The following is a 20,757-nucleotide window of genomic DNA, read 5'->3' as shown; positions in this document are numbered from 1 at the left end:
GTACCTGCCGTCCAGACCAACTCCGAGGGCTACAGCAGGATTCCTAGAGCGTTTAGCAACCCCCTCCCTTCCCACCCATCCACCCCACGCAGCAGGTGCCCAGAAACTGAGTGTTTATGAGCACTTACTAAGCACTGAACCCTACTCTCCACGCGCTCTCATTTTATTCTTAAAACATTTTGGACAGGTGTCCTCTCTTCTTTATAGCTGGATAAAGTGAGGTTCAGAGACGGGCTTCGGCTAAAGTCAAGGCTGATAATTATAGGCACTAGCCTCATGAACTGGAAGTGTTTGAAAATACAGGGATGAGAAAGTGAACAAAATGAACTTCAGACCAAGGCTTCAAAAGGAACAGGTTGGGGGGGGGGAGGACCTAGGGCTACGTGAACCCTACCTGGGCCTTACCTCTATCTCCATCATAACCCATCCCCACATCCTTTATCCTCCTCTTGGTGCTCATCTACCTTGACCTGGCCGCCACCTCTACCCTCCACCCAAACAATCCCAGACAGAAAAAGAGGACGCCAACCAAAATCAAAAATAGTGTTATTCTGGTGTCTCTGAAGCACGAAAAAAAAAAAAAAAAAAAAAAGAAAGAAGAAAAAAAGAAACCACCCTTCCCACATTTCAGCCCCCGGTCCGGGCCAAGGGGCTGCCCCTGCAGGCAGTGCAGGCCCAGGGGCCAAGACAGTCCTGGCCACGGGCTCGAAACGGGACCAGCCCATGGGTTTGACTTCTAGGGCCTGGCTGGGAGGCTGCCTGCCTCAGTTTAGGGAGCCCAGGCCCTCGACTAGGGATGAGAGATCAGGGATCAAGGCCGGAGGTCTGGGCCACTTAGTTCCGGTACGCTGGCTAAGGCAGCCAGAGGTCAGGGTTCAGATGTGGAAGCCAAAGCCACTCAGTTCTGTGGTCCAGCAGAGGGCCAGAGACCAGGGATCCAAGTTACTGAATCCTAGGGCTGGGATCCAGAGGGTACCAGGCCACTCAGTACTGATGCTCCAGCAGGGGCTGGGCAGCCGGGCTCTCACGCTCCTCAGCAGGGGCAGGCCAGTCACCCAGGATCCCAGTGGGTGTGCCACTTTCAGGAGCACTGCCATCCAAGCAAGGAACGTCCTGGGCTGCTCTGGCGGGCGAGGAGGCATTGGTGCTGATATCCGGGCTGAGGCTGAGGTCTAGGGGCGCCTAAGGGAGGGGAGAGAGGTTGGTGGGAAAGCAGACCCGAGTAGCTCAGGACCCAACCCTTCCACAGGACCCTTACCTGAGATTTGGGGGTGCCTCCTTTGGGGCTCCCTGAGGCTGGCTCTGCCTCAGATCCCCCCAGCCCCTTCCGACCCCCCAGGGTCCACTTCCCGCTGGGACCCTCAGAACTGAGGAGACCGGGGCCAGGGGTTCTTGAGGGCCGGGGACCCTCAGTGGGGGCGGGAGAAGAAGGGGTTGGTCCAGGGAGCCGAGGGGGTGGCCACTGCAGCAGAGGAGGGGGGCGCCCATCACCAGAGCTGCTCAGGGAAGGCCGAGGGCCCCAGCCTGGACCCGGAGGGAGGGGCTGGTCTCCACTGCCTGTGGGAGACAGATAAGAGGGTAGAGATCTCAGCTAGGCCGTCCTCCTCACCCACCAGTTCAGCCCGGCCTCGCCAGCTCACCTGCTGTGTTCTCAGGTGTGGGGTGTGCCAAGGGGGGGTTATTGCTGAGGGAGCCCAAGCCACCGCCTCCGCCACAGTCCGAGTCATCCACGTTCCCGCCACTATTGCAGCCGGCACCACAGCCCTTATGAAGCCTGGGATGGGGGCAGTGGGGAGGGACAGGTTGGCAGGGGGAGGGCCAGAGACCTTGCAGGCACAAGCCCCCGGCTCCAGGACAAGTCACCTAACATCTCTGAGCCCCAGGATCCTGTCTCTAACAGATTTTGCCATCTACTTTGCAGGGTCTTCTAAGAGAGGCGTTATCAATGGCTCTTAAGGCTAAAGGCCACCTTCAACTCTGGGAGAGCAGGATGAAGTCAGGTCAGCTCTGGGACGGTGTCAGCTCTCGGGGCCCAATCCTGGCTCCAGCACTTCCTCATTCTGAGCCCTAGGAGGAAGTGGCTTCACCTCGCTGAGCCTCTGCTTCTCACTCCAGGACCTCAGCCCCACAGGCTCGGGGTGGTGTTCTGGGCTCACCTCTCCCAGCTGTGCAGAAGCCAGCGGGCAATGGCACTCAGGCTGACAGGGCCACCCCACAGTGCCCGCAGCTGGGGGTGGCTGCCGGCCAGCGAGGTGGTGAGGGGGGACACATAGATGGGGTAGCCCAGTGGCTGGTCACAGGAAGAATTGATCATGTTGCGGAGTGCCTGCTTGGCGTTCTGGATGCTACCGCGTTCGGGGTTGCGGTTGCGCAAGAACACCAGCTCCTGCTGCTGCCCGGCCCACAGGCCACGTACACACTCGCGGTTCACCTGTGGGCGGCCACACACAAGGGTCAGGGGGTCAGTGCCAGGAAGGGGGCTGAGCGGGCACGGGGTGGGAAGGGGCATCCCCACCTTGATGACTCGGAAGCTGAGGTGGCGCCGGTTAAGCATGATGATCTTGTACTCGTCGGAGGCGTCATCCAGGACGTGACGCAGAGCCAGCAGCGAGGGCGTGTTGCTGAGGATGGCGCTGCGCCAGGCTGGGTCGCCCTCGTGGGAGATGACCAGCCGCTCCTCGTTGGCTGCGATGGCGTCGTACAAGGCGGCGGGCTCCTCATACTCATCTGGGGACGTGAAGTGATCCTGCGGGGTGGACAGGAGGGCCGTGTCAGTGGCCCCGCCCTGGGGAGGGGCTTCACCCCACGGCCCACCCTGCCTGGGGGCGTGTCCCCTACCTGGTGGAGCTTGAGGGCCATGCGAACTCCAGGCGCCACCACACGATGAAGTAGGTCCATGTCGGCAAAGACCCACTCATCGCGTGGGGAGGTGATGCGGAAGTCCCCCTTGAACAGGGCGTGCAGGCCGTACAGGAAGGGCTCCAGGCTGTGGAAGAGAAGGCACAGGCGAGCGTGAAGGTTCCCGAGCTCTGGCTCTCCAGGCAGTGGTTGGAGCCGGGACCGCTCTTGCTGCGGGGCCTCAGTTTCCCCAGCCTGACAAGGTCCGTCTCCGTCTGGGTCCTTCACGGGGTGGTGAGGAACAGGCCTGATCATAACTGGGAGGTGTCTTGCCCACAGAGAGGAGCCACCCTGAAGGAAGGACTGATGAGGTTCCTGGGGGCTTCTGGCCCCGAGCTGTTCGTGGAGGGGGCAGGGGGAGTACAGGAGGCGCGGCCGGACCTGTGGCACTCACCTGGCAGACATGCTGTGCGAGGCCGTCCCCAAGGCCCGCCGGCCCAGCACGCACAGGCCAAAACACAGCGTGACCAGCGGCGAGTTCCAATCCTGGTCCACGGGCTGCGGCACAAGGACCCCGTCCCCAGAGCCCAGCTCAGACCAGGACAGGGAATGCGGGGCGGGGGGCAGGGCCCGGGCCGAGGGAGGCTGAGAGCAAGAGGGACTCGCACGGGGAAGGGAGAACTGGTGGGGCGAGGGAGGGAGGCAGCCCCAGGGTCATGGTGGCCGGACCTGGCTGCGCCGGGAGGCGCAGTACTGGATCCACTCGAGGTGCACTGCGCAGAAGGAGGGCAGTGAGAGGCCGGAGAGGCGGAGGTCATAGTCCTCATCCACGCTCAGTGAGAAGGTGGGGTCCGAGTCAGCGTAGCCTGGCGCCCTCACGGGCCGCAGGGCTGCTGCAATGCCCTCGTGGCTCAGCCACGCCTCCAGCTTCGGTGAGCGGCTGACGTAGTAGATGATGCTCTAGGAGGAGAGGGCAGGCATCAGAGCTGGGGCCAGTGACTGCGGTCATGCCCTAGTCGTGGGAGAGAAAGCACCAGGATGCTCCCTGGGCCATCCACCCTCGGCTCCTCTGAGTTCCCTGAAGCCACACGAGCAAGTGTGCCCCCCTCTCTTAGGCCAGGAAGCCCCCCTCCTTACACAGCATTGCCTGGAAGGTTCTGCCCTGTGGCAAGTGCTTGTCTGCTTGCTTCAGAAGATCCCTCATTTGAAGAGAGACTGGGGCTTAGACAGCAGACTTGCCTGAGGTTACACAGCAAAGCAGACGCAGCTAGGGGGTTCTAAACTGAACCCCCAGAACCTTCCACACCATGATGCTGTGGGATCCAAATCTCAGAGACCTTGGAAGGTCAGGCTGAGGTAGTGGGGCTGCCTGCAGGCCATGCCCATAGGTCATGGGTCCCTTTAGGCAGGTGAGATGTGACAGCCACAGGGCTTCCACTCAGAAAAAAAGGCAAAGGCACAGTATCCTGTGCCCAAAGTCGGCGGCTCCTGTACCCCTTAAGTGAACGCTGGTTGCTGAGCAGGTGTTTGGGCAAATGGAGAAGAGCTTCTGGAAGGTAGACAGTCAGGATGGATGGGCAGTGTGTGGCTGGCAGTTGGTAACCAGCAAGGTTACAGGGATTCCATGGGCACCCTGGGATGGAGCCGATCTGGTCCTGTGCCTGGGGACAGGGTGGCCAGTCTGGGGCTGGGGAGGGTGCTGCAGCTGGCCATGAACAGAGGGCACCCAGACAGGACGAGGAATGTCCAGCAGGGTGGCTCCGGTGGGGCACCCTGCCCCGCACACCTGCCACCACACCTGACTTATCCTTCCGAACTTCACCCCACGCTGTCCTTGGCAGAGCACTCCCCAGGTCCTCCAGACACCTGTACCCAGCTCTGACCGTGCCCAGCTTTGGAGGCAGCTGCATCTGTGGCAAGTTAGCTTCCCCATGGCACATTAAACTTGTCTGGGGTGGAGCTCATCTCAGCCTGCCAGCCCAAGCCTGGCTAGGTGCCTGGTGCACAGCCATGAGATGCTGTTGACCTTGAGCTGGGTTTCCGGGAGGCAGCAGGGTGACCTCAGTAAAAGCACTTTTCTGACAATGGGGGGGGGGGGGGGGGAGAGGGGGACAGAACTGTGACCCCTGGATGACCTGAAGCTGGGAATGTCCCGGTCTGGACCACAGCCTCCTCCTAGGTGACAGTGAGAGGTGTGAGGCTCACAAGCCCTTCCTTAGAAGTGGATGGGTGGATAGGAAAAACCACAGAAGAATTACAGTTTCTCTGACGTGTGCTGCAGAAGGGATGTCACTGGAGGCGAGAGGACAGCTGGGAGATGCAGACGCCTGCCCCAGAGATGACCTCAGGTGAGCAGGCCTATCTGGGCCCCAGGAGGCCTCCCCTCCAGACCCCGCGCCAGGAGCCCCAGGGCAGATGTTAAGAGGGCACAAGGGACTGTGGCCAGTGACCACCCTCACCCCACTCCCTCGGTTCTCTTACTCTGGGGGTCACAAAGCTGCATCATTCCTGCCATCTCACAGAACTCCAGTAATCCCCACTTCTCAAGCGGATAAACCAGACACAGCAAAGGAGGTGACATCGCAGGCTTCCCAGAACCCAGTCCAGGGCTCCTGCTGGACCCCACACTGTGCCTCACAAACCCCACCACCCCCAGCAGGTGCTTGGCACACCCAGACTGAGACAGGGAGGCCCAGGCTTGGGTCTAAGACTGGCTCTGCCACTTTTCTCCTGATTCTGGGGCCTCAGACTAATCGCCTCCTTCTGCGAGCCAGCTGCCATGGCCGAGACATCAGGACCTCTCTTGAAGGGTATGGTGGGCTTCAGCCAGTTTAGGAGCCTGTCCCTTGGTAAGTACCACTGCTTGGCAGCCACTTCTATGATTATCACTTAACGCCACCATTGGTAGCATTATCGTCCCTCTGTGCTGGTGGGACCTGGGCCAGGGTCCTGGTGGTCTAGAAGACTGGCCTCAGCAACTGCCCTTCCCAGGACCAGCAGCCCAGTGAGGGGACCCATGCACATACTGCCCACTTTCCCCCGATACTGCCCAAGGTGCATCTTCCAGAGGAGGGTGACAGGGAGACCCCCGCCCCCCAGTACCCTAATGCTAGAGCCACACAGGCCACTGAGGCCCCTGAGTCCTGCTGTCTGGTGGTGGGTGGCACCCTGGAGGATGCTTAACCTCTCTAAGGCTTCTGCTTCCCTTGGGAAAAACAGGTTCCCAACAATCCAGAAGATGACACTCAGGACGCTCCTGGTCAGTGAGCATTCGCTAGTGGGGACCCCTGCCGCCCAGCCACCCGCCCGACATACCTTGACGTAGTAAGTGATGAGGATCTTGCGGAGGTCAAACACCTGCAGCATGGAGGCGGCGTTATTGTCGCTGATGCTGTAGCCCTCCAGGACGTACTTGCTGGCCGTCACCTCCCAGGCCAGCCAGCGCTGCCCAAAGGCAGCATTGAAGGACAGGACCCGCGGCAGGTGGCCAGGCTCACAGCAGCAGCAGCCCTCATCCTCCTCCACGCCCTCCGTGATGGCCTCTACCTCGCGCTGCTGGCAGTAGGTACCTGGAGGGGAGGGGGGCAGTCAGGGGGCCACCAGCACATCCCGCCTGCCTTCTCCCCAGCCAGCGCCCCGGCCTTCGTCATTCCCTGCCCGGGGATGCCGTGTGAGTAAACGTTATTAAATGAACGGACCGACAAATGAACCCTTTCTCTTCCTGACTCCCAGGGGCCACAGCAAAGACCGAAGCTCAGAGAGAAGTGTCCTGCTCAAGTTCATGGTGCTCATGAGCTGTGCTTAGAGCCCCTCTGCACCCTCAGGGGCCTTTTCTGAAGCTGACATCCAACATGGACGTCTTCCGAAGGCAAAGAGCTAGCTCACCCATCAGGGGTCATAGGTGGCACCCAACCTGGGCCAAGCCCAAGACCACAGGGCAGGCAGTTGGGAGCGGAAGGGAGATCCCAGAGCTCCGGGCCCAAGCTTGTACCAGTGCAGCCTGTTCAGTCCCTGTGGACCCAGAGTCAGGGCAGGGACACAGCTTGGCCAAAGGAGACCCTGCCGCCTCACCATTTATAGCGGGAAACCCAGGCCTAGGGAGGAAGAGTGCCTAGCTCAAGGTCACCCTGCAAACCAGGGCAGGGATGGACTAGAATTCAGCCCTCACGCGCTATGCAACGCAGCAGCCTGCGTCAGGCCCAGGCCCCGCGCTCACCCCGGAACTCAAGGCCACGCAGCTGGAAGGTGACGAGGCCATTGCCAACCTCGATGAGGTGCACCAGGGCGTTGAGGTAGTCAGAGGCCAGGACGAAGCAGTCGCCGGGGCCGTAGTTGCCCCAGCGGCCCAGCACCAGGTCCCCACACAGCGTGTGCTGCAGCGAGCGCGTCAAGTGCTCATAGAAGATGGAGTTGAGGTTGTTGTCGTCAGCGCCTGAGACCCAGGACAGACAGACAAATGGGCAAAATGACAAGTAAGCAAGGCTGCCTCCCCAGGGAGGCCTGGCCCTAAAAGCCCCCAGATGGCCAAGTACACACCTGGGTTCCGATCTAGCTGGGTGACCAGGCGGGTGTTGGAATGATCCACACGTTTAGTGCTGTTCAGAGAGAACGACAACACAGTTGGCTGAGAGGGTGAGGCTGCCCAGGGTTCAGACGATGATTCCCGCCAGCCCACCATCGCGTCCTCTGAGCCCACACCCCTGTTCTCCGGGCAGATGCCATGACAGCCCCACTGCACACGAGACTGAGGCTTCGGGACGTGAGGGGACTCACCTAGGACCACATGGCCAGGAAGCCCAGGGTGTGAGCCCGAGGCTCGGCCTGACTCAGGTTTTGCCCTCATCAGATCACCCAGCTGAAGCCCACCGTGCCCGAGCACTTGCAGCCTCGCTGTGGCACCCCCCCGCACCCCACCCCGCCTGGGCCCCGAGCTCCTCTCCCTTCCAGGTCCCCTCTGGGTGACCCGCCTGCTCCCGCAGTACTCACTTGTAGTCGCGCTCCCAGAACTTGAGGGGCCGCGCGTAGGACATGATGAAGACGGCACTGCCCAGCAGGGGGTTAAGTGGCGTGGAGAAAAGTGCCGAGAGCAGGGCCTGAACGAACAGCATGGCCGAGTCTGGGCGCAAGTCAAGGAGGTGGCAGGCATACAGGACCCTCCCTGACCTCCCTCACCACTCCTTGACCCCCATCAACCTGCCCCGTGCCCCCAACCGCCCCCCATCCAGGCCACAGCCCTCCTCGCACACCCCCACCCAGGCAGCGGGCGGCAGGCTGGGTACGTGGCACGGCAAAGGGCTGGGCAAAAGCGTGGAAAGCCGAGCCCCAGGTGATCTGCCAGGGCGCGATGTAGGTCAGCACAAAACGCAGCTTGTACAGCAGGTCCCACAGCTGGCAGGGTCGGAGAGGGGAGAAGTGAAAGATACACAGGTCACTCACAGAGGTGGGGTCTATCAAGTACCCATTCACAGCCTCGAGCCTACCCCAGTGGCTGCCCACGTGCGAGTCAAGCTCAAGATCACTCCCGGCCCTTTCTCTCTGGACCTGGCTCAAAGTATCCGTTACTGTTAGCAAACCCTCTAGGGGAGCATTAGCCGTCTATTTGCAGGACCACCCTGGGAGCTTCCTATTGCTGTCCCATTTCACAGATCGGAAAGGTGAGGTTCAGAAAAGGTAGGGCAGGCAAATGACTTGCTCAGGCCATCAGTCAGTGATGAGGCTGGGTCTCAACCATGATACTGAGAGTCAAGAGACAGTCACAGGCCCCACCCTCAGAAGGGGATACAGTTTGGATCTCTACCACTCTGGGCCAGACCAGAAAACCAGACCAGAATACCCATGTAAAAGAAAAAGGCTCAGGGTTATGCTGGGATCTTTGCTGGGATCCCAGGGCTAGGAAGGTACCACTACAGGCTTCCAGTACAGTGCCGAGGAATGGTTCTTTGTTCACAGTGATCCCCTCCCCCAACCCCTGATCAGGGGATCCCACAGCCTGGCAGAGCAGTCTGGATATACCCAGGCCCCAGGGGCTTCTGAAACTCAGCTCTTAACTGCTCCCCAGGGCTGTGGCTGGCAAAGGGGCAGAACTCAGAGGCTGGCATCTAGAGGACAAGGCCAAGTCTGAACTGCCTTAACTGCTTATAAGGAAAGTGACCAAATACCATGATTCAGAGAAGAGGCAGCCAAGTGAGACAGACCTGGATTCAAGTCCTGGCTGGCTACCAATTCTCTGGGGGACCTGAGGCAAGTCACTTTAGCCCTTTAAACCAGTTTCCTCCGTGCCCCTGGATAAACTGCTGAGAAGGCCCACGGTGGGGCTGATGTGGAACAGCAGCTGCGAGGGCCGCAGGCCCCTGGGGGAGTTCTCCCTGCCACCCCGTTCCCGCCGCACAGCCTAGAGACTGCAACATGACCACCTCACCTTGCTGCAGAGCAGGGACATGAGGAAGTAGTCAAGCAAAAAGCCCTGGGAGAGGCGTGGGTAGTCGAAGTGGAAGAGCAGAACAGTGAAGGCCAAGGTTAGGTACTGCTGGGGCGGGCAGCAGAAGGCTGAGCGCAACAGCTTCAGCCCAGCCACGGTCATCAGCAGCGCCCGGCAGCTGTAGACGAGAAGCAGGCATTATGTGCCAGGCAGGGCTCAGGAGGCAGAGGAGATGGCTGCCCATCCCTCCCCGGCCCTGGCCTGGGCGCCGCTGGGCTGGGCCCTGCTCTTTTGGGCTGGTGACTCTCAGCGTCTGCTCTCTAAAGGGGTCGCCCTTTTTAGACACATCTGGGAGACACGTTTGTTTTCCAAGAGGCAACTGTCTCAACAGAAAGGGTCACAAGCCCGAATCCTGCTTTAGTTGGCTGGGCAACGGAGGCAGGTTTTCATTCCCTCTGTGGGCTTCAGCATCCCACGTGTCACGTGGGAACGCAAGTGGTGGGATGGTGGGGGCGGGGCAGTCCTCACTAGAGGCAGAACTTGTCCGGGTGGCTGACGACAGCATGGGCGTCCACCGTGAGGGCATTGAGCACCACGGCGGGGTAGATGAGGTACTTCTCGATGCACTGCAGGCCGGCATACAGCTTCTCAAACCACATCACCTGGGCAGCGCCTGCGAGAGAAGGCAGGACTGTTGACTCTGTGTGCTCCCCTCTTACCGCAGGGCCAAGTCAGGTGCGCTCCCAGAGGGAACCTGGAGAGAGGGCAAACCAGGGGACATGGCTCTCCAGGTGCCTAGAAGCTTTGTGGCAGCTCAAATGAGGGCACTGAGGCCCGGACAGGGCACATCAGGGGCCCAGGGCACGCTCTTTGCCTGTTCTGCTGTCTGAAAACAAATGGAATGAGGCCATCCAACATGCCCACTGGAGCCAAGGCAGGCTGGGTGAGGCCCCTATGCACTGTGACCTTGAGCTGCAGGGCCCTTCGTAAGGGGCCACTGCCACCTGGCTTGAGCTGATCATCGTCACGTGGGGATGGGCAAAATCTTTTATCGCTTAAGTAAAACGGCACGTGGAACTTTGCATAACAAAACCAGACGATTAAACAGAGACTTAAAGGTGTTTTTATCACAGGGCTCAAATGAAAATCAGCCAGGCAGACCTGGTCTACTGGAAACCAATCTGTGATCCCGGACGACAGATCCCTTTAGAGCCTTGGAATTCTACTTCCTCCATCTCCTCAGAGAAAGCAAAAGAGGCGGGAAAAGGGCAGGGCAGGCAGGGTGAGAGCAAAGCAGGGGCCAAGCTGGGGCACAGCAGGCAGGAGAAGGCAGGCAGGGCCCTCGAAGGGGCTGCAGGGTCAGCACGGTCAGGACAGCCTGGGTGGAGGCTGCCCCCTGCCGGCAGGCTGCAGGTCAACCAGGAAATCAGGGCAGGAGGGGCGGAGGGGTGGGGGCAGGCACTCACCTCGAACTTCATACTGGCTGTACTCCAACGGCTTCAGCACAGGCTGCGACAGGCAGAACCAGGGCAGCTGTTTGCGGAGCTGCGGCAGCAGGTAATGCGTGAAGAAGCCCACGGCCCCAGCCAGTGCGTACAATACGAACCCCAGCACCGACTGCAGGAGGGAGAGGCCAGAGGCTCAGCCAAGGGGAGCAGGCCAAGGAGCCAAGGGGGCCTGGGCACGGGCTGGGCAGGGGCAGAGAAAGACACGAGGCCATGGCTGCCCAGGGCCCTCGGATGGAGGCGGCTCCGGCAAAGACCCAGGGGACAGGGGTGGCCCATGCCACACGAACCTTCAGGGCGATGAAGACGGTGCTGGCGCTGATGGCAAAGGTGAGCACGGCGATCACCACACACATCACCAGGTCAGAGTGCAGGACCTCACGCTGCAGGGCCGGGAAACACCAGCGTGGGTGCCCGCCGCCCGGGGGGCTGACCACACCCTGTCAGCTCCCCACCCCAAGACTAGAAGCCCACACTCCAGCCCCTCACCACCGACTGGCGCATCTTGTCTGGCAGTGGGTCTGGGGGCTCGGCCCGAGCCGTCTCCAAGCTCCGCTCCTCCAGCTCGGGGAAGAGCTTGCTCCGAATCAGAGACCTGGGGTGGGTGAGAAGAGGCAGAGGCCCGGGTCTGCAGAGGCCACACTCCTGCCGCAGGCACCAGGGTCGGTTGGGGCCAGGCACGTGCACGGAACACCCCCGCCCCCGCAACCCTTGCCATGCACGGACACACACGCAGACACACACATGCGCACGGACAGGCACGTGCAGGCACCCACCAGAGCACGGTGGGGTCACTGCTCTGACGGCTCAGGTGGTAGGACAGGGCCACCAGGAGGCCACAGAAGACCGAGAAGAGGACAGGGACGTGCTGCTCCGGCCAAGGAGTCTGGGGAGAGAACCCATGCTGGTCAGGGGAGGCAGGGTAAGCGTGGGGGGAGGGGAGGATCCACCGCCCCCTCCCCCTGCCCCGGGAGAAGCCACTGCTGAGCCCAATTCACAGTCCTGTCCCGACAACACCCCTGGGCCTCAGCATGCCCCCCACCCCACAGGTCATCCCTACCTTGATGGCCCCAAGGCAGAAGCCGTAGAGCAGGGCAGCAGCCAACAGGCTGCGGGAGAGGCTAAAGACGGCAGTGAGCGGGCTGGTGGCGGCTGTCAGGTGAGAAACAGCAGGTAAGGCCCGACTGCTACCTGCTGCTGCCCCACCTCACCCGCACCCCACTGCCCTCGATTCTCACAGGCTAACCTCCCTGGGACCCATCACTAGCCCATTGTTCTCTGTTCCTTGAGCCCTGAGAGGCCTTCAGGGCTTCTGGCATTCTTGGGTTGAAACCACTTGTTTGGGGAGGGGAGGAAGCAGGGGGAGGTGACGGGCTCTTGATCCACACCTATAGATACCCACAGTATAGACACAGGAGAAGACTCAGCAAAAGGCTGGAGCCACACACCCAACCCAAGGCCCCTCCTGGGCCCCACACTGCCTCCCGACACACAAGCCACCTATGGGCCCCCTACCTGTACCCCCAAAGCCGTGCATATCTATCTGCTCCAGCAGGTACATGAGGCAAGTGTTGACCTGGGGCAGGAGGCCCAGGAGGAAGACGAACGGGAAGCACAAGGTGAACACTGCCAGGGAGGGAAAGCAAAGGCCCGGCCGGTCAGCCTGCAGGCCACCCCTTGGCCCACCGTTGGGGCCTCACTCCCCTGAGTCACCTCAAGGCTGCCCAATCTCACCAGTGGCCACGTCCCGGGCACAGAAGAAGAAGGAGGCGGAGAAGAGCGTGAGGCCATACAGGGAGACGGGTGGGAAGGGCTGAGCTGAGCCCAGGGCGTCCAGCAGCCAGATGAGCACACAGCAGATACAGAAGTAGACAGGCCGGCTATATGCGATCACCCAGTTGTGGCCCTGGGGAGTGGGACTGTGAGGGGCCAGGCCTCCCCCACTGACCACCCTGCACACATGTGCGCACACACACGCACGTGCTCACGTGCCCTACCCGTGGCCCTGGATCTAAGACAGAAAGCCTGGCAGGGTGAGGGCAGCAGGACTGAGGATCTGAGGCCATACGGGTGGTGAGGGAGCCCTGCCCCTCCCAGACCCCTGCACACCTGGTCTCAGCCCCTGCCAGCCCCACATTTGAGCACCCTCGGGAAAGCACTCTACTCACGTGCATGGGAGATGCCGCATCAGGCTGGACACTCTGGAAAAAGACAGGAGCTACATTCGCAACAGAAGCCAGAGCCCAGGACATGCTTGGTTCCACCACTGGCTGTCAGGAGTAACCAGGGCAGGATCCTAAACTGTCCAGAGCCTTGGTTCTCTCATTTGTAAGGCAAGGGGCTGGTTACAGGGAATCTCAAGCGTCTTATCTGCTTTCCAGCTCACACCCCTCAAAATGGATTATGGGAAAAGAGGCATGTGGAAAGAGGTGGGGCGGGAGGGGGGGGGAGGGAGGTGGCCCAGGGAGTAAGGACTGACCTTCAGCAGGGAATACTGGCAGGAGGCAATGACCAAGCAGAACTGGAAGACCCAGATATCCGTGAAGAAGCCCTTAAGCAGCAGCAGGTAGCCCAAGAAGGCAACGAGGCTGCTCAGGCCTACGCCGAGTATGTTCTCCACCAGCCCCCGAGTCCTGGAGAGACAGCAAGGTCAGGGCACACCCAACTCCTTACCAGCTAGGGGGGCAAAAGTGGGTGGAACACAGAGGACAGGACCCAGCCACAAAGGCCCACGTTTGTGCCTGTGCCCGCGCTACCCCCTCATCCTCTGAATGTCAGAATCTAGACCTCTCAGGCATGGAGGCCAGTTCGCATCTCTTCTAGGAAGCCACCCCATTGCTACCCTGAATCCCAATCTTCGTCCCTTCTAGACCCTGTAGGCTCCAAGTGCCACCGCTCTGGGGACTGCCTGTCTCTAGCCTACGCATGCCATGCACACAGGCAGTGCCCCACAAACACTGGCTGCAGTGCCGGGAGGAAATCCAGACCATGGAAGCCAGGACAAGGGCTCTTAGGCCCAAGTCATCCATGCAGACAAGAGAAGTCACTTGACTTCTCTATCGGACTTCCTGGGCCTCGGTTACCCCTAAGAAATGGGAAAGCTGAGACAAAGAGTTTGCGAGCTTTTTTAGACCGTGGACCCCTATTCAAGAAAATCTAAAATAGAAACAGATATAAACAAGAGACCGGACAAGAATGGTTTGTCTTGAGTGGAGCTTTGGGACAGAGGAGTAACTAAAGCACCATCCGCTTGGCCACCCCTTCACCCCTTCACACTCCAAAAGGACCTAGCAGAAGCCTACTCCAGCCCTTGACACACCTTCAGTGACCCCCAGCAACAGTTAGGCTTCCTGCTGCCATGATGGCCTCCATATGTTCATAGGGTTCAGAAGGCCGGGGGGCCAGGGGCCGGGGGCCGAGGCGGGTGGGCACTCACCGGTCCAGGAGGGCCAGGAGGGCCAGCCGCTCATAGCGCACAGACGTCCAGCGGCCAGGAAGAAGCCAGTACTTGTAGCTGTGCTGGGCACGAGGTGGTGCCTCCTCCATCAGCGTCTGCTCCTGGGATTCGTGCAGGGAGTCCTGGTCCAGCAGGTCAAACTGCGGTCCCCACAGCCGCAGCCATCAGCCCCTCGCCCCCCACACGGTCCACTGCCACCATCCCCCTGCCCGGTGCACACTGGCTGGTCAGCCGTTTCCTCCAGCACAGAGTCCCCGCCATCGAGCAGCCCTGTGGCCTGTCCTGATGCTCCATCACAAAGGCCTGATCCTCTCTCCAGGTTCCTAGGACTCAATGGCTCAATGGCTGCTGGGGACCTGCCGGGGCTGCTGCGGGCCACAGTCACCAGTGCCATCTGTGTCTTCCCTGCTCAGGCAGCCTCTCCCACCTCTTCCTGGGCTTGGTGAAATCCACATTTGGGACGCAGTGCAATGCTACCCTCCTCCTGGACAGAGCCATCAGGCTCACTCTGACCATCCTATCCCAGAGCACACAGGGAACCAGCCCTGATGACAGGCCTGGGTGCCAATGCCAGTACTGTGAGGCCCCGGGCAAATACCTCATCTCTTTGGATTTCTTGCATCTTTCGTTCAACAAATACTCATGGGGCACAACTATAGGCCTCGCCCTGGGCCTTAGGGATACAATGCAGAGCCAAAGACGCACAGCCCCTGCCTCTGGATGTGGCCATCAGCTGTCTCAGGACCGTGGTGCCTATCCCATGTGACAAGTAAGGAGAATAAATGCACCAGAAAGGGACACGTGGGGCTTCTGGGCACTGCATATGCTGTTTGTGACCCTGAGCGTTAGATGAGTGGGTGCTCCTTTCACGACTGTTCTCTAAACTCCGACTATGGCTTTGAAGCATCTTTAATGCTTCTACCGTTATTAGATCCTGTAAACTGTTGTCCAAACTGGGGTACTTTTGGGAGTGAGATGGGAGCCCATGAATAACCCCGCTAAGGCAACAAGCTTGAACAGAGTGCCCCGTGCTATGCAGTGCACCTGGGCCCAGCACAGGGAGCAGCACAGCCAAGTACGTGGAAGAAAGCGCCTCTTCCACAGGTATCACTGTCGACACTCGTCATCCCCACTTAGTAGGAGCCCCTCTGGGATAAAGGAGATACCCTAGACACGCCTGTTGAATAAGCAAATAAACAACTCCTCGGGCCCCAGAGATCCAGAGAGCCTGCACGCCCAGTGTCAGCCATCAAAGGTCAGGATGGACACCTCAGGGCCCCTGGGAGCCCTTACTTGGAACGGCTCGTCCCTCCTGGTACCTGGGCAAGTGCTCAGTGACCTGCCCCCCCACCACTGCCCCTCCCGCAGGTCCTTCCCTGACCGCTGGCTCCTCACCTCTGGGATCTCCAGGGGCACGCGGCGCACCTGCATACCCTGCAGAACCACTGGCCTTGGCTGCAGCAGGTTCAGGCCACCTGCCGCCTCAGGGACATCAGCCGAGTGGAAACTGGAGGAGTGTGAGTGGCGGTCCCTGTGGGAACAGTAGCCATGAAGGTTAGGCCACTGGAGAGCCCTGGGACAGTGGGGGGACTGAGGCCAAAGTCAGGCCACAACTGGGGCCCTAAGGACGCTGCTCAGATACAGAACACAGAAAACAGGTGGCAGAAAGACCTCCCTCCCAGGCCCTGGTTCCTAGAAGCCTCCTGCCTAGAGATGTCGTGTTCCTACAGCGTAAGCACCCCTATAGGCCTGCCCTTTGCCACTCTCCACCCTCTTCTCCTAGAGATTCTGAGCTGCCCCTGCCCCAGCCCAGGGAAGAGAGAATATCCCTAGAAACAGCAGCCCAACAGGCTGCCGGCTGGGCGAGCCCAAGCTTGGGAGACTCACCAAGCTCCATTGGCTGCCTGCTCCCCCTGTTGCCCCACAGGGTTCTCGTAGCCGCCTCCAGCCAGGCCAAAGGTGTAGGAACGCCGCACGCCTGGGGCAAGGGTATGGGACACAAAGCAGCAGATCAGGGACAGGAGCACCCAGGCCTGACCCACGTGGACCGTCACGCAAGGAAGAACCGCGTGCTACGTCCTCCTGGGTGGCAGCCCAGCCCCTAGGGACCACGAGCTGGAGAGGGGAGAGACCGCGGGTCAGCCCACCCTGGGTTTGGGATTCTCTCCCGCCACTTGCTCAACTGTGACCTCAGTCTGTGTCTCAGCCTCCTTAGCAGCAGGGCAAGGATTACGAGGCTACCCCGTGCCTCAGGGCGGCTGCAAGTTTGAGGTCAGGCAGCACAGGTAAAGCGGTCGGTCACCACAGGGCTGAGAGCGTGGTACGTGCCCGACAGAGCAAGCGCTGCTGCGAGGACTACGAAAACCCCCGCGTGAGGGCCAGGGGGTGTGGGGTCAGCCGGGCTCAGGGGCTCGGCCGCCGGACTCGGGGGACGGGCTCACCGCTCTCGTCGTAGAAGTAGTGCACGGCGCCCTCGGAGGTGTCATCAAAGGTGCAGGCCTCGTGAACGGTGGCGCCGGCCCGGGTGAGCAGCAGCGACGAAGCAAAGTGCAGGGCGGAGGGCAGCGTCAGCGCCCGGGAGTGAGAGGCGGCCCGGCCCCGCTGAGCTTCCTGCAGGCTGCTGAAGAGGGGGGTCGGCCCATGGGTCAGCGCCACTTAGAGCCACGGGCCCCCACCGCCCCTCCAACCAGCCAGCAGGGGCTCACCTGGGCGGCGAGCCCATAACAGAGGCTGGAGGGGTGGGGTTGCTTCCCGCATTGTGGCGCCTGCGGATCGCCTGAGTGCGCCTCACGCTGCTTGTGCGGTCCCGCTTGCCGGTCTCCTCGGCCGCTGCCCAGAGAGAGGCCCCAAGCATAAGCGACACGGGCTTGGACACGTCAGGGGGAGTGCGGGGCGGGGGAGCAGGCAGCAGCTGCTCCTGCACGGAGCTAAGTGTCAGGCCTCATTCAACTCTGTCCTGCCTCTGGGGCCTAGCCAGGTCACCTAACCACACTTGTGCCTCAGTTTCCAAGCTTGGAAATGAAAATAGGACCTTGCCCTGCCCCACTGGCAGCCCAGGACAACGAATGCAGATGCTGAGGATCCTCGACGGGCGGAGGCTTTGTACTAACTGCCAAGATCTGGAGCCAGGTGTCTGAGGTCTCTCGGCCCTGCTCAGGTGAGGGGTTCAGCAGACGCCTCTCACTCACTCAGTCCACCTCCACCTGCTCCCTGAGACAGAGGCTGAGCTGACTCTGACCAGCTCCTCTGCAGCCTGGCCCTGGTCCAAACCCAAGCCCATAGCTAGCTCGTCTCCCCACCCCACCCCCAGCAGAGCGGGCACTCACCTCCCCCCACAGCACCTTCCTCTTGCAGCTCCCCCCGCCAGCCGGGCTGGTTGGCGGCAGGTCCCCTGTGGGCCTCAGCAGGCAGCAGAGCGGGCTCCCCAGCAGCCAGCTCCACCCCCGCCTGGGCCTCCAGCTCAGCCTTGGAGCCAGCCAGGGGGGCCCTGAGGACATCGCCCCCTGCCCCATCCATGCTCAGCACTCGGGCATGCGTTTTGGCGCTGGCGGTACTAGGCGTCCGCTGGGTCCCATAGGGCCGCTTGGGGGGCACAGCCGTCCCCTCCTCAGCCCCATGGGGGGCCCGTCGCTTCCGGGGTCTCCCTGCTGCACCACGGGAGCTCTCGGGGGAATAGCAGGAAGTAGAAGAAGAGCTGTCGGTACTGTAGCGGCGCTGAGATCGGAGGCTGGAGGCCGGGCTCAGTTCGCTGCCCTCGCTGGTGTCTTCGTCCTCAAAGAAGCCCCCGCCTTCAAGCAGGGGCCGCCGAGGGGCACGGCCAGGTGGGGAGTGTCTTCGCATGGGTGGCCGCCGTTTGCTGGGCCGCAACAAGGCCAAGTCCTTGGGCCGCACGACCAGGAGCGGCTCGGCTGGGCCCGGTGGCGTCCCTGCTCCTATGACCGTGTCAAAGGAACGCAGGGTGTCATCTGAAGGGACTCCAGCATCTGGTGACGCAGGCAGCTCAGCCTCAGAGGGTGGGTCTGTGTCGCTGCCCTCCGGGGCTTGCCCCCCAGGGGGGCTGTCCAGGTGGGTGGAGTTGGTTTTCTCACTCTTGAAGCTGCTCAGCGTCTCCCTGTCAGTGCCACTGAAGCAGGAATCCGAGGAGCCGGTTTTCTGGGGTGTGGGCTCCCCAGAGCCCCGCCTGTCCAGGGGCTGGTAGCCGCCTGCTGCCCGGCGTTGTTCCCGTCGACTGCTGGTCCTCACCAGGGCCCGGTCAGGCCGGGTCAGGGTCAGGAAGCTCTTGCTCAGCTCCTGGCTGAGGCTCCCCTTCAGAAGGGGGCTCATGGGAGTATCGGCCACACTGCTCCCCCTCCAGGGGGCTCCATCCCCAGCCAGGGGAGAACGTTCTGAAGAGTCTGTGCTGGGGAGAGAGGGGTCTGGGGCAGCCCCCGGGGGTGTCTGGGGAAGGTCTCCAACTATCAGAGAAAAGGAAGACAGAAAGTGAGGGAAGGGCGTGCTGCAAAAGGAACCGGTCGCTAAGAGGGTCCTAAGGCCGCTGCTTCCCCAGAGCCCAGCAGGGGCAGGACAATGAGGAGGCCCCAACCTGAAGGATAAAGAGAGCCCCGGAGAAACAAAACTTGGGGTGACTCAAAGACAAGTCAGCTAGTCCTCCCCCCGCTGCCAAGTCCCTGCCCTATCATGCCCACTCACTCAGTTTCTCCTGTGAGCTTAACTTCAGCATCTCTCGATCAGCCGAGGTCACGATCACGTTGTTGCTGCCCTGCTCCCGAACCAGCTCCTTGATGTCTGCGACCATGGCCCCACAGGTGTCAGCAGGACTTCAAGGCACCGGTGTGCCATCCCGTTCCACACCACCAAACTCAGCCCTGAGCAGGAGCCACCTACCTCTGAGGGGCCCGGAGTCCTCCATCCGGGGCAGCAGCTCCTAGGCACACAGACAAACAAATGAAGGAACACGCCGGGTAAAACGAAGGTTCAGGACATACCCACAGTGGGGTCGGGCTCCCAAGAGAGAAGCGGGACAGACTGACGCTAGGAACCACTCACCGAGACCTGATTGAAGCCAAACACGGAATGCTGGGAGCTACAGCGTACCGGCGGCGTAGAACTCACTTTCCGAAACACTGTCATCTCCACTCCGGGGTCCCTAGCAGTGGAGAAAAACATCAGCTTTCAGCTGACCTCCCCTCTTCCCATTGTACTTCCTCCACCATCCCCGGCACTCCTCTCTTCTCCAGGGTCCTCTCGAAAGTCTGGGGCTGACCGCAGAGCTAGCACTCAACTGCTCACGGAGCCAATGTCCCCTAAGCCCCCAAACCTTAAGGCCAGGCACCAGGACCCCTCAATTCCCAACACAACCCCTACCCCACCAACCTGGGCAAACTGCTGTCCCCCTGTGCAGGCTCTTCTTCCGGCTCCCCCATGGTAGAGTTGCGCTTCTCCACGATCTCGCCCTGGTCGAACATAGCATGCAGCCGATAGTTCACAGTCTTGATAGTAGCGAAGATGACAGCCACCACAAGGCAGTACACAGCGGCCACCATCAAGCTGGGGGGCAGGACCTGGAGATGGCAGCAAGTCAGGCTCCTCTTTATACAGCCCTGGCCCCATGGGGTAGGCCTACCACCACAGTCAGAGCCAGGATTCACAAATTCACAAGACTTCATCGCCCATCCCTTGCTACAACTGGTACCAAGACCTTGTCGAGAAGCTCGGTCCTCTAACTGGGGTCAGATTAAGTGAGGGGCTCAAGGTCACCCAGCCCAACAAAAGAATAATTTGGCCACTCTTCCACCTACCCCCAAACGCTGCAGTGAATCCTCTCCACACCCCAAGTGCCCAAGGCACAGCCCGGAATCCCTACCAGGTTGGCACCCCTCCCTGACATCCACCCTCCCTTTCCCCGCGAGAGTCACAGGTGGCGGCAGCATCTCACCATGTACAGCAAGAAGGGAAAGGTGAGCAGGAAGATCCAGACATAAAGGTGGAAGCAGTTGGAGAAGGTGCTCTGGTGCGGGTCGAAGAACCAACCGCCGGTGAGCGAGGCCCACACCCCCTGGCGCAGGATCTGCAATACCTGCGACCCCATGGCCCCGCCGCTGATGCGCGCGCCCCCCTCCCGGGACCCTCATGGGGGCGGCCGCCGGCCCATGCCCCGCCTGGCGCCCGAGGGCCCCGGGGCCCGGCCTCGAGCTCACGCCATGGCCTCCCCCAGCGGGGGAGAGGGGTCGCCCGGGCAAGGGGGCGGGCAGGGGGCGGGGCCGGCCGGAGCAGTCAGCGGAGCGAGGCCTGGGCGCGGGGGTGGAGCCTCATCAGGGGCGGGGTCCAGGCCCCCACCCCCGGCCCAGAACTGTTCCGAGGGGCCGATCCGGTAGGCAGGCGCGGGGCACGGGCCGGGCACCCGTCGGCGGCATCCAGAGATGGGCGTGGAGTGGGTGCTCCGGGGGTGCAGACGACGGCTCCCTCGGCTCTGGCCCGGGGAGAGCCCCGGGACCCTGAGGTCCACTTCCGGGGTTACAGGTCACTCTCTTCGGGCTCCG

General features: G+C 61.3%; 1 protein-coding gene across 4 annotated transcripts; it reads right to left on the bottom strand.

Annotated features, from left to right (window-relative positions):
- Nucleotides 1-734: 734 nt before the first annotated feature.
- PCNX3 (pecanex 3) lies at nt 735-20,745 on the bottom strand. Of its 4 annotated transcripts, none has more exons than XM_040466229.1 (35): nt 20,154-20,745; nt 19,592-19,779; nt 19,265-19,364; nt 19,103-19,142; nt 18,908-19,003; nt 17,545-18,672; nt 16,924-17,047; nt 16,660-16,838; nt 16,106-16,196; nt 15,614-15,749; nt 14,198-14,358; nt 13,241-13,394; nt 12,930-12,962; nt 12,496-12,667; nt 12,277-12,387; nt 11,822-11,913; nt 11,538-11,647; nt 11,251-11,356; nt 11,052-11,144; nt 10,723-10,873; nt 9,785-9,929; nt 9,257-9,434; nt 8,118-8,226; nt 7,825-7,954; nt 7,375-7,433; nt 7,055-7,270; nt 6,154-6,407; nt 3,568-3,798; nt 3,293-3,396; nt 2,839-2,986; nt 2,516-2,746; nt 2,157-2,431; nt 1,641-1,774; nt 1,259-1,557; nt 735-1,182 (listed from the first exon to the last, which is right to left on the bottom strand). In XM_040466229.1, exons 1-35 carry the CDS (start codon nt 20,304-20,306, stop codon nt 985-987), a joined length of 6,129 nt encoding a protein of 2,042 aa, XP_040322163.1. In that variant the 5' UTR covers nt 20,307-20,745; the 3' UTR covers nt 735-984. The 4 variants fall into 4 exon arrangements, with proteins under 4 accessions (XP_040322163.1, XP_040322165.1, XP_040322166.1 ...); XM_040466231.1 differs by having other exon boundaries at nt 14,198-14,340; XM_040466232.1 differs by having other exon boundaries at nt 14,198-14,319.
- Between the last annotated feature and the right edge of the window lie 12 nt (nt 20,746-20,757).

The sequence above is a fragment of the Herpailurus yagouaroundi genome, unplaced genomic scaffold (assembly GCF_014898765.1).
Source record: "Herpailurus yagouaroundi ecotype Mexico unplaced genomic scaffold, PumYag 569, whole genome shotgun sequence".
NCBI lineage: Eukaryota > Metazoa > Chordata > Mammalia > Carnivora > Felidae > Herpailurus > Herpailurus yagouaroundi.
This window is presented reverse-complemented; position numbering and strand designations above follow the sequence as displayed.